General features: G+C 46.6%; 1 protein-coding gene across 3 annotated transcripts in view; it reads right to left on the bottom strand.

Moving 5' to 3' along the window:
* The window catches only part of RCHY1 (ring finger and CHY zinc finger domain containing 1), a 73434-nt gene extending 62258 nt beyond the window's left edge, over window positions 1-11176 (bottom strand). For all 3 annotated transcript variants that reach the window (XM_085881271.1, XM_085881273.1, XM_085881274.1), the window contains exon 1: window positions 11054-11176. In XM_085881271.1, the coding sequence (XP_085737397.1) occupies window positions 11054-11116 (63 nt within the window). In that variant the 5' untranslated portion in view covers window positions 11117-11176. The remainder of the gene's footprint in view (window positions 1-11053) is intronic.
* Between the last annotated feature and the right edge of the window lie 1192 nt (window positions 11177-12368).

Genomic DNA, 12368 nt, shown 5'->3' with positions numbered 1-12368 from the left:
TACCAGAAGGGGGTTGTTGGCGGACCTTGAGCGCCCTGTGGAAATGTGGTTGGGACAAATCGCAGAGAGAGCAGGGGGGCAAGGCTGGAGAGGAGTCGGTAGAAGACAGAAAGACCACCGACCAACCTGCGGTGATTGAGTGAGAGGCCCAAAGACTCAGCTTCATTGCGGGAGATGCCAATGATCTTAAAAGCCCTGGTTTCGACAGCGTGAAGTCGAGAAAGGTGGGAGGCAGGAGCACCAGCCCAGAGGGGAGAGCAGTACTCCATCAGGCTACGGACAAAAGCTTTGTAAGTAGTCAGGAGCTCAAGAGGGCCGAGGAAGGACTTTGCACGACGGAGGATTCCCAGTCGGCGACTGGCTTTTGAGGCAAGGTTGGAAATGTGACTTTCCCAGGAAAGGTCATGGCAGATAGTGAGACCCAGAAGCTTGAAAGAAAAGACTTCTTCCAGAGGATTGTTGAGAAAGTGGATGGGGGTGTTGTAAACGGTCCTTTCGAAGAGACATAGTGAGAGTGTGAGATTTGTGTGGATTGAAAGACATGTTCCACGTGTTGGACCAGTTTGTGATTTTATCCAGATCTGCAGTGAGCGAAGAAGCTGCTGCTTGCCGGTCTGAGGGATGACAGATGGTACGGCAGAGGGTGGAGTCGTCGGCAAAGAGAAATAGAGGATTTTCCAGAGAGTCCGAGAGATCATTGATGAAAACCAGAAAAAGAACAGGGCCCAGAACGCTACCTTGAGGAACTCCAGCCTGCACAGGAAGAGGGGATGAAAGAACTCCATTTAGGGCCACACGTTGACTGCGACAGGAGAGGAAGTCTGCGAGCCATGAGTGGAGATGGCCTTGAATACCATGGGAAGAGAGTTTGGTGAGTAGGGCAGGGTGCCAGACTGTGTCAAAAGCACGTGATATGTCCAGGGATACGGCTCGGATTTCCTGTCTGGCATTGAGGACCTCCATCCATTGATGGGAGAGCAGTAGCAGCATATCCAGGGTAGAGTGACCTGGTCTGAAACCAAATTGATGATTGGAAATCAAGCCATTGGAGAAGAGGAAGGATTTCATGTCTGAAGCGATGATGGATTCCATAACCTTGCTGATGATTGGGAGAAGGCTGATTGGTCTATAGTTACAGGGATCTGTTTTTGCACCTTTTTTATGCAGGGCAGTGATGTTAGCAGATTTCCAAGCAGATGGCAGATGACCTTGGGAAAATGAGAGGGTGAATAGAACAGAGAGAGGGTGAGCAAGAGCAGAAGAGCAGGCTTTGAGGACACGTGGGCTGATGCCGTCTGGACCAGTTGCAGAATCTGACTCGAGGTTTGAAAGCAAGCTCTCCACCTTGTCAGGAGAAAAGGATACAGAGTCCAGGGACAGTTGGGTGCGACTGGGTAAAGTGGGTAGAGATAGTGATGGGTTTAGGACACAAGATTTAGCTGCAAACACCGAGTTTAGACATTCAGCTTTATCACGTGTGGAATCAGCAGTGCGGCCATTTGAGGTAAGGGAGGGGATGGAGGGGGAACATACACCAGAAACAGATTTGATTAAACGCCACCAGGATTTTGAGGAGGGAGAGAGGTTTGAGAGTTCAGACTTGAGATGAGAAAGATGTTGTTTTCTGGCTCTCCTGAGGGTAGATACACACTTGTTCCGAGCTTTGTGGAAAGAACTGAGATTGCCCTCAGTTGGGTTTGCTTTCCATGAGGCAAAGGCAAGTTGTTTCAGGACAACTGCCTCACCACAAGCTTCAGTAAACCAAGGGCGGGAGGAAGGGTAAGACAACTGAACACGAGAGGGGATAAATCTGTGCATGAGGGAGAGCAAGTTTCTTTGAAAGAATTCCCAGGATGAGTTGATGTTTGAGAAAGTAGTGATAGGAGACCAGTCTGTAAGTTTGATGGCTGCTCGGAGACCCTGCCAGTCGGCTTGAGTGAAATGCCAGACTCGACGGCGGTGAGGTGGTTCTCTGATGACAGCCAGAGAGATGTCCACTTTAACAAGGACGTGGTCAGAAGAACCAATTGGAGCGAAGGAAGAGCAGCAGATATTGTCAGGGAAATTTGTCAAAATCAGATCCAGAAGAGATGGAGTACCATTGGTTGAGATCCGGGTCGGGAAGTTGACCGATTGAGTCAGTCCCAATGAGTCACAGAAAGCTTTTGCTGATGTCCCATGGCAGGTGAGAGAGGTACCCACACCTAGCCAACTGGCGTGATGACAATTGAAGTCGCCACATAAGAGGAAGAGAGAGTTTGGATGAGAAGATAGAAGATGGTCCATGTTTTCGGAGAGTGAGGTGTAGATGGAGTCATCACTGTTCGGTGGACGGTACAGTACACATATAAACATGAGGTGGGAGTGGAGGGGAAGCCGAAGCCAGAGGTATTCCTGGGGGTGTGGGGGAGAGAGAGCAGTGCAGGGAGAGTGAGGAATAGAGTCTTTGATGAAGAGAGCAACACCTCCACCAGGACGAGGCTCAGGTCTGTCATACCGTAAGAGGGAGTAACCAGGGAGTGATACTTGGGAGTCAGACACGTCTTGGGAGAGGAAGTATATGTGTAGTTAGGCCCAAACCCGTTGTCTAGAGGGAATAAATGTCATTCATGCGTGCTGCGACTCTTCAGGATAGCCGTTTTTCTTTTACTATCTTTATTTTGGACCAACCGCCATTGTTACCACCGCCAACCGCGTCTCAACAGTCGTCACAACATCAACCACCCACCACAACGCCGCTTCACCACAACAGCCACGACCTTTCCCGTCACACCTCGCAACCGTCGCATCGCCACCGTTCTTGCGCCGCTTGTGGGTACCGGTATTGGACTCGTGCAGGGCGCGCGCCGAACAGCGTGTACAAAACCACGGATTTTCCGCTCCAAAAACGGATCAAAAACGACTCACGCCCACTTTTGTTCCGTCCAATCGGTGAGCGAGGGGCGATTTGGCCCCGCCTCCAGGGCGTTGGAGGGCGGTCGCTATATGCAAATTCATGGATCAAAATGCATTCACGCCCACTTTTTCTCGGGCCAATGGGGAGCGAGGTGAAAGGTCGAAGGCAGGGGGTCAAAGGCGAAGCCACGGGGCTTATAGGGTTGGTTCGTCAGAAAAGGGTTGGTCGTCGTCGTCGTCGTCGTGTGCGTTGGAGTTGAGTGCAGTTGGGAAGTTCGCAGGAGGAAGAGTTGGGAGTTGGAGTCGGAGCGAAGAGGACGGAGCTGTGGAGAGGCGGCGGCGGAGAAGGCAGACGAGGGGGTGCTCGCGTCGGTGCCGGGAGCTGCACACCAGGGAGGCCGACGGCGCGACCTGGTCGAGGTGGAGACGCTCGTCGCGGGACTCGAGACAGAGTAAAAATCCTCCTTTCCCCGAGCATCAGCAACCCCCTCCTGTTTCCCCCCCGCGCTGAGATAGTGCGACCAAGGGGGCCCCTTTTCCCACCCCCTACCAGACACTGTCCGCGAGGCCCGCGGAGTTGAGGCACCATCGCCGCTCCGCGTCTCATCACCAGACGGGTAGGCCCGACCCGGTCTCGGCCTCAGGCCCGCCTCATCCTTGAGGGTGTTCTTTTTCTTGGTTTTGGGTATGTGTTGTCGGCGCCGTCTGTGAAGTAGAATTGTATAAGTGTTGCCGTGTGCTCGGTAGTCGGATAGCTCTGCATTGTGTCTTCGCTTTTACATTTGCTTTTTGTGTAAAATTGCATTGTGTTTCTTTTCCTTCTATGTGCTTTTGGTGGAATTGTATATGTGTGCTTTCCGTTCATCGCGAATAAATGTGCTTTATGTTGAACTGCTTTCCCGCTTCGCTTCGTCATTTCTCTCATTGAATCCTCATCTTGCTTCACGTAAAGGGTTGGTAGTGGGCCGAATACGCCCGATAATTAATCGAACCGTCGAGGCAGACGATAACACCGCTCGGTTATCCCGATAGTACGGAACGGGTCGCTTAAGTAGCCCGTGTCCGAAGTCGACCTGCGGCGAGGTGCGATCGCCCGGTCTACCCTCCGTGTGGGTACTTAGGTAGGTCGAATTTGGCGAGCAACCCTATCCCACGCGGGGGCCGATTGGCTCGATCGCGGTGAGACCGAAAGGTCCACCCGTGACTGGTTCCCGGCGTTAGTCCGAGAGGGTCACGACTGGATTGTCCGTCCGGTGGGCGACGTGCCGCGATTCGAGTTACGTGGCCGTCAGCACGCCGGCGGGCGCGAATCCGTAACAAAATATATATATATATATATATATATATATATATATATATATTTTTTTTTAATATATATATATATATATATATATATATATATATATTATATACTGAACAAAAATATAAACGCACCAACCTAAATATCTAAGTCAAGATTGCCATTATGGGAAAATGGTCAAACCGATGATATGTTTGAGCAATGGTTCCTTTGTTTTGCTCAAGACAGATGTTCCCATTGAAATTGACCACTCTGAGTGTGTGGACTCACACGTTGAGTAATCCTTCCCATGAGCACCATGGGGCTTGACAGAGTGATGGTCAGTGAGCGTGACCAGGACACAAACACTCCCTATAGCTTGCCCTCTAAAAGGCCTCCCCAAAATGTGGACTGGTGCCAAATGTCAACATGCCACAGATGTCACAAATCTTGAGGGAGCGCGCCATTGGCATGCTTAATGCTGGGACGTCAGTACGGGCCGTTGCAGCACACTTCAATGTCCACCACTCCACCATTAGCCGCCTGAGAACGCGCCTCAGAGAGACTGGAAGCACCGTGAACCGCCCACATGCCCGGCGACCACGTGTGACCACCGCCGGTCAGGATCGTCACATGAGGCTGCAACATCTCCGGGATCGACTCCGACCGGCCACGAGGACTGCCGATGAGACTGTCGGGCTGCATAACAGGCGCAGGCGATAATCTGGTGATGTCCATGCGCCGGAGATGCACCGCTCTGCGCGACGCCAACGGTGGACACACCCGCTACTGACTGTGTGAACTCTGACAGTGACACCTCGGTTGTGTCGGCTGTTATAGCGCAAAGACTGTCGCCAGAATTCTCAAGGAACGTTTTGAAATTTAATGCTCAATTGTCATGGATTCTATAACCAAATTGTTGTGAAGATTTAGTATTAATGAGTTCGAGGTAAAATAGTAACAATCGCTTGGTGCGTTTATATTTTTGTTCAGTGTATATTGTTACGGCTGTGGACTATTCTCCTATATCCACTGGGGAAAATGGAAATCAGCCAACATCACAGCATGACATAAAAAGGTGCAAAAACAGATCCCTTTTACTGCAGCCCAATTAGCTTCCTTCCAATCATCAGCAAGGTCATGGAATCCATCATTGCAGTCGACATAAAATCATTCCTTTTATAAAACAGCCTCATCTCAGATCATCAATTTGGATTCAGACGTGGTCACTCTACCAGGAACATGCTGCTTCTTCTCTCCCAACAATGGTGGAGGCCCTCAATATCAGACATGAGATCAGGGCCATTTCTCTGGACAGATCTTGAGCTTTTCATACAGTGTGGCATCCTGCTTTGCTCTCCAAACTGTCTGCCTATGGAACCCAAGGCCAACTTCAGTCTTGGATGACCGACTTCCTCCACTCCTGTAGACAACGTGTGGCTTTCAACGGAACCCTTTCATCTCCACTCCGTCAAGGCTGGAGTACCAAAGACAGTGTTCTCGGCCCCATATTATTCCAAATCTTCATCAATGATCTCACTGACTCTGGAAAATCCTCTTTGTCTCTTTGCTGATGACTCCACTCTCTGCCATAAAATCCGTCATCCTTCTGACAGACACACAGCAGCTTCTCCTCTCCTCAGACCTTGACAAACATCACAAACTGGTCAAACACAATTTTCCTTATGTATCCATATTGTCCACACTTTGCCTTCTCCCCTACCCCTCATCAATACCTGCATCCCTTGTTACCTCCACCACCGAAGGTGAAGGAGTTTATGTTTTCACCTCTTTCTGTCAATTTGTTTGTTTTTTTGTGTGCAGGATATCTCAAAAAATTGTGAAATTTTTTTTTGAAATGATGATGAAACTGAAGTTTCAGGATGAAACTTGGTGGACACGCAAGGTGTGTGACAAGGACGTACCGACGATTACATTTTGGTGAAGATCCGGATCCGGTTCCGGTTCCGGCTACTATAATTTTTTTAAGTGATTCTGCACCATTGATAGATATAAACAGATATATAACAGGATATCTCAAAAAATTGTGGACGGATTTGGATGAAACTTGGTGGACACGTTAGGTGTGTGGCAAGGATGAATCAATTCGATTTTGGTGAAGATCTGAGAATCATGTATTATTTTAAAGTGATTCTTCACCATTGAGAGATAGGGCCACTACAGCATATTTCAAAAATGTATTGGGCCGATATGCTGTTGTAGATCAGGCATTGTGTGGTGGAGGTATGCGCTCCACCAAGTGCCCTTCTAGTTTATCTGTCTTCGTCTACCTTCTCCTTCTGCCCTGCCGTTTGTGTCTCCCATTTCTCCTGCTGTTCCCTTTGTTATATTGTGTCCGGATTTGTTCTGCGTAATTGCTCTTCCATGAGCCTAGACCAAGGAAAACAAAGAGCAATCAGGGATTGCAGACCCTCGCAAGTACTTGTTGTGTGTGGTGTTTGTGTAGTTTCGTGTGGTGTATTTCATGTGGCATTTGTGTACTGGTGTGTTACGTAATTAATAATAGACATAACTTGAAATGCCACTTTATAACTGCTGGCAGTAATGACCGGGAACCAAGATGTCCCAATTTGATCGGCCACCCGACCATGACCCTGACCCATGACGTTTTTTATCAATGTTTAATTGAATTTAGAATGGGATTAAAATAATTATTCAATTCAAATCAAATGGAAGACCAAATTGGTACAGTCCTGCATTGGAGAAATCAGAAGGAACCAAAGCAAGCAAAAAGCAAAGATGAAGGAATCAGGAGGAACCTGAATAGGATTCGGGTTTCAGCTGCTACTCCTCTAACCCCCAACCCATCCAAGTGAGCCTTATTCATTAAAAAAACTCAGATCAAAAGAAAAGAAAAAAAATTACCCTCGGTTGGGGGTGACGGTCATCTCTGAAGCTCTGTAGATGTGGATCTCTGATCGGCTTAGAATGGCTTCGATGTCATCGTCTTTTGGTTCAATGTGCAGACGAAAGCCCGGGAGTAAAAAGGATAGAAAACCTCAGAAATGCAATTACAAATTCGAAAAATACGACCCGACCAGATTCAGATATTGTACCCTACTATCATAATCCGTTGGAAATTCCGCCGAGATCGGATAATGTGGAAATTAGCTGATTTTTCAACTTTGGAGTGACCTTGATCTTGACATTGACCTTCAATCGTGTCTAAAGTCATACCGTCGTGCATGACTCATCGACCCCCTACCTACATACCAAGTTTCATCAAGATCGGGCGAAATTTTTTTGACCGTATCACATCGACGATTTTTCCAACTTTGAAGACACGTGACTCAATAACCAGGACGAATTTTTTTTAAAAACCGGCCTGACCAAATTTAGATATTGTTCCATATTATCAGAATCCGAAGAAATTTCGAAGATCGGATCACAAACGGCAGAGGAGATAGATTTTGAAAATGGAATATTTTGCAACTTTGGAAATCGGGTCAAAGGTCATACCGAAGGTCAACCTTCAATCAGGTCAAAGGTCATACCGTCGTGCATCCCTCATTGACATCTACCCACATACCAAATATCAAGAAAATCGGAAGACAAAATGGGGACGTACGTACGTACGGGCATCGAGACTGGTTTTATTGGGTTATCTCCCAACGAGATGACCTAAAAACCCAGATCAAAAGAAAAAAAAAAAATTCTGGATGCCAGACCATGCGTCCGATCAGGTTGAAATTTGAAACATATTCCCCATCAATACGAGATCATAATTGTGAAATTTCATATTGATCGATGAAGCGGTTCAAGAGAAATTTTTTTTTTGAGATTTTGGTTCAATACTATACGGCTGCCAGACCATGTGACCTGGCAGCCAAATACGGTTATATTCATGAACACCCAGGTATCCACAAGGCTTAGGGAACATGGTGTATGAAGTTTCCCCTCGTTCTGTCCAGCATCGAAATACCGGTGGGATCATCCCAGCACAGTATAAATCGGTATATATCCGTATATCGGTTTTGAAAAACGAATTTAAAAAATTTTACGCAGGTTCCCCCCCCCCCTTTTCCCTCAGACATGCAAACACTCCCTCGACACCCATTGTTTCATGGCGTGTGTCGATCCCTTTTCTAGTTTCCTGGTCCCACTGTTGGAGGTTCTCTATATGGGACAATGTCCCACATACACCACACAATCCACAATGGGCATGTGGCAAAATCTACAAAATCACTCGTGGCACAAGTATCTTTCGACCACAATAACATGGTCTTGAGAAGAGGAGTCACACGGGCCAAAGCCAGAGTCTGTGCCCATAATTAATGGAAGGACATTCTGCCAGGCCACTTTGAAGTAGATCTACAACAAAGATGCTAACCTGATATATTTAATAGCTCACTGGAGTCAGGACAGGTACCACAGGATTAGCAAATGTAATGTTCACCATTATTTGAGAAAAGATCCAGACAAGAATCAAAGAACTATAGACCTGTTAGTTTCATTTGAGTTGTGGGGAAGATGTTGGAGACATCAATTAGGGATCCTTTAGAATCAATTTGAACTAATTAAAGACAGTCAGCATGGATTTACCAAAAAAAGAGATCTTGTTTAACAAGTTTAATGGAGTTCTATGATGCACTTTCTGATTGGATCGATCAGGGAAAGGCAGTAGATGTAGTTGATCCTGAATTTCAGAAAGCATTTGATATGCCACCATAAAGAAGGTTGTGAGCTAAGGTGAGGGCTTGTAGAGTGGTTTGAAGAGTGACAAACAAGATTAGTGACAGGAAACAAAGAGTGGCTGTGAGTGGAAGGATGCAACTATGAGTGGGGTTCCTCGGGGTTCCAGTCGTAAGACTGATTTTTTTCATAATTTACATCAACAATTTGGACAGTGGGGTTAAGACAGGCTTTCTAACTTTACAGATGACATTAAGCTTGGAGGTAAGGTAGATAGCAGAGGTGGTGGTGGGGGGGGGGGTGAAAGACTCAGGAAAGACTACATACTTTAATAGATTGGGCAAAAGATTGGCAAATGTAATTTAAAATATAAGGTGCTGGAGATGGGCAAGAACAATGAAAGTAGGGATTAGATGATGCAAGGAAATGCACTGCTGAGTGCAGTGAGAAGAGTGGCATCATTGTCATGTCGCTGATACCCAGAGTACCTCAGGAAGTGATGGCACTTCCCACAAGCTCAGTGGCTGTGTTTGGCTCATCTAACAGTCCTGTGTTGTGTTGCATATGTTCGTGTGTGTGTGTGTGTGTGTCCCGTCTGCTGCCACCAGTCGTCATCTTCACACACGAGCCCCAAGACTGAACAGAGCCTTCGCTGGTCTTGAAGCACCCATCTCCAACCCAGCAAGGAACCACAACTCGTGGAGCAAGCCGTTTCCTCATTCGTGGTCCATTTCGCCCTCCACTCCTGGGGGTTCGCCCGATCCCGTTCACCTGGCCACTGCGCACCACTGACATCGGTCACCATCTCCAGATGCGATCCCACCAAAGCTTGGTCCCATTCGTCCATGGCGGGAGGGAATCCGCAAAAGCGAGTTATCCTCAGCGGAGGTATAGGAATTTATTGGTCTCATCGAAATAAATATAGTGTTCAGTTTTGGTCACCACATCTGAGGAAAGATACAACTGCCGTAGAAGAGGGTTCAGCATCGACAAACTAGAATGATTACGTGCCTAGCTTAACACAGCGACGAGGAACGGCTGAAGGAGACGGGACTTTAAACATTAGAAAGAAGGCGATTAGGAAGGGATATAATAGAGATGTTCAAAACAATGAAGGGTCTAAACAAAATAAGTCCAGAAGAGTTTCTCAGCAGAATGGGCACCGACAGGACCAGGGGCCGCAACCCGAGAGTAAAGAAGGGGCGAATCGATGTCAGTAAGGCAAGGGGCCTTTCACCAACACAGGAGTCAATGCATCGAATGGTCTCCCTGGAAAGGTAGTGGCAGCTCAGATTGACAGATTTAAACTGGAATTAGATACATGTAAGTACTGGAGATAAATGGTGCTGCCTTGGAGAGCGTCGGTGCTGCCGAAGCAGTCTCCTGGGATATTGGGCACAATCCTGGACGGCTCAACACTCCGACGCAGGATACTCGAATGGCTCACTCATCCGAGCAAGCTGGTACTCATTTTGCCGAGCTCGGAAGGATGACACGCAGAGTCAACCCCACCAGGGTTTAATTCAATGGACAAGACCACCATAACCATTAAGCCAACACCAGGCACGAGGTATGTTTGTGAGGTGTGTGTATGTGTATGTGTATGTGTATGTGTATGTGTATGTGTATGTGTATGTGTATGTGTATGTGTATGTGTATGTGTATGTGTGTGTGTGTGTGTGTGTGTGTGTGTGTGTGTGTGTGTGTGTGTGTGTGTGTGTGTGTGTGTGTGTGTGTGTGTGTGTGTGTGTGTGTGTGTGTGTGTGTGTGTGTGTGTGTGTGTGTGCCTCGTCAAAAAGGTAAAAGCATTGTTTTTTTTTCAATCCTCACCAGACGACGAAATAAAACCCAAAATGTATTTTGTAATTATAACGAATAATGTCATATTGTATGTGTACAAAGCAGCCCCTGGTGTTGTCTGTGATTTACCCCACGATTCTCCTCCCTCACATCCCCATTACCAGTGAGTTTACAGACGATTTCATTGAACTGAAATGGTGCAGATTGAACGAAAGCACCACGGCTCGAACGAGCTGCTCCAAGTCGAAATTCCTTTTGATTTTTTTTTGTTTAACTTACATATCCCGACGGGTCATGCCATGAGAATTCACATTTGACGAAGGACATCGATCGTGTTGGCTTATGAATGAATAAAAATCAGAGAGTGACGAGTGACAGCAACGACCATGAACGGTGAGATGAAGGAAGCGAGGTCGGGAAACTCACCAGAAGCTTACAATGACGCTTGTAGTGGATGCAGCTGCCGTCTTCCTTTACTATCCCCGCCATTTTACGTCACTCTTTGACGCACCAGATGCAACTGGACTTCACCGATCTGCGCAAAACTTTCTACGTGACAACCCATTTTACTTTAAAACGATCTAAATAAATTATTAGGATGAAATGAAAAAAAAAATATGTGTGGAATAATAGATGACAAACTAACACACTGAGAGATTCGAGGCTATACACCGCCTAATCGGCTGTTACAGACGCTGACCTTTTCACGTCGTCAACTTATCGAAAATATTCACAGCACAAAAACAAACAAACAAATTATAAATAAACAGAGCGGAATTGTTTAATTATAACTCCGCGATTGTGTGACTTGCATATGTATTCCGTAAGTATTTGACGAAAACGGCTTGGTGTGTTCGATTCACCGATCGGCTTGCTATGGCTTGCTAAGCCGGCCGTTCCTTATCAACCTTTTCGTTGGAGTGCTGGCTTCGGCGCTTAAGCTACTTGGCGAGCGCTCTACAAGCTGATTGGTCGTGGAACATACCCCAGCCGTGTGCGTCATTTTTATGTTATTTTCGGGAGTGAGTGAGTAGCTGTCAGTTGCCTATACACCGTCCAAATAAACGTATGCGTCAGAAGTACGTGTTCCATGCTTGCAACAAGAATGCCCATGGGGCGGGTACTCTGCGAGTATGTATAATATTATGACGTCACATATAATATGTACAATCACGTACAATATCTGTATAATCAGTGTGTGTGTCGTTACAGGGTGTCCCAAAATGAATATACCAAAAAGGACGTTGATTAGGTTTATTGTTATTCGAGATAGTGACATCAATTCGATATGAACACGTGTAATGCATTAGACTTGTAAGTTTTAATTATTTGTGAATATTGGTTTGCGGGTGCCAGTAGTGACCACTATTTTCGTTGTGTCTGTGTGTCTGTCTGTGACTCTCTCCAGAACATAGCTCCATGACGTTTGATGTGATCTTGATGAAACTTGGACACAAGATAGATATCATCGTCAAGTTGTGTCTTTTTGTATGAGGGTCGGCCCACGTCCCTTGTGGGCGGAGCCACGCCCACTTGAACTTTTTTATTTATTTTTTCTCGCAATTTCATTTCCGAGAAGCTGTGCGTAATGTCCATAAGTACAACATATAAAAAATCCGATTTGATTTGGTCAATTTTGACGTAAGATATAGGTTTTTACGGTCGGGCTTCCTCAATAATGCCCGTGAACCATCGTCGCCTCCCGGCTTGTTGATTGTTATTTTCTTTCTATTTCAGGAGC

Source organism: Eptatretus burgeri, chromosome 5 (assembly GCF_056783735.1).
Source record: "Eptatretus burgeri isolate ZD-2024b chromosome 5, Ebu_testis_v1, whole genome shotgun sequence".
NCBI lineage: Eukaryota > Metazoa > Chordata > Myxini > Myxiniformes > Myxinidae > Eptatretus > Eptatretus burgeri.
The sequence above is the reverse complement of the archived record's forward strand: the minus strand, read 5'-3'. Positions and strand labels throughout refer to the sequence as shown.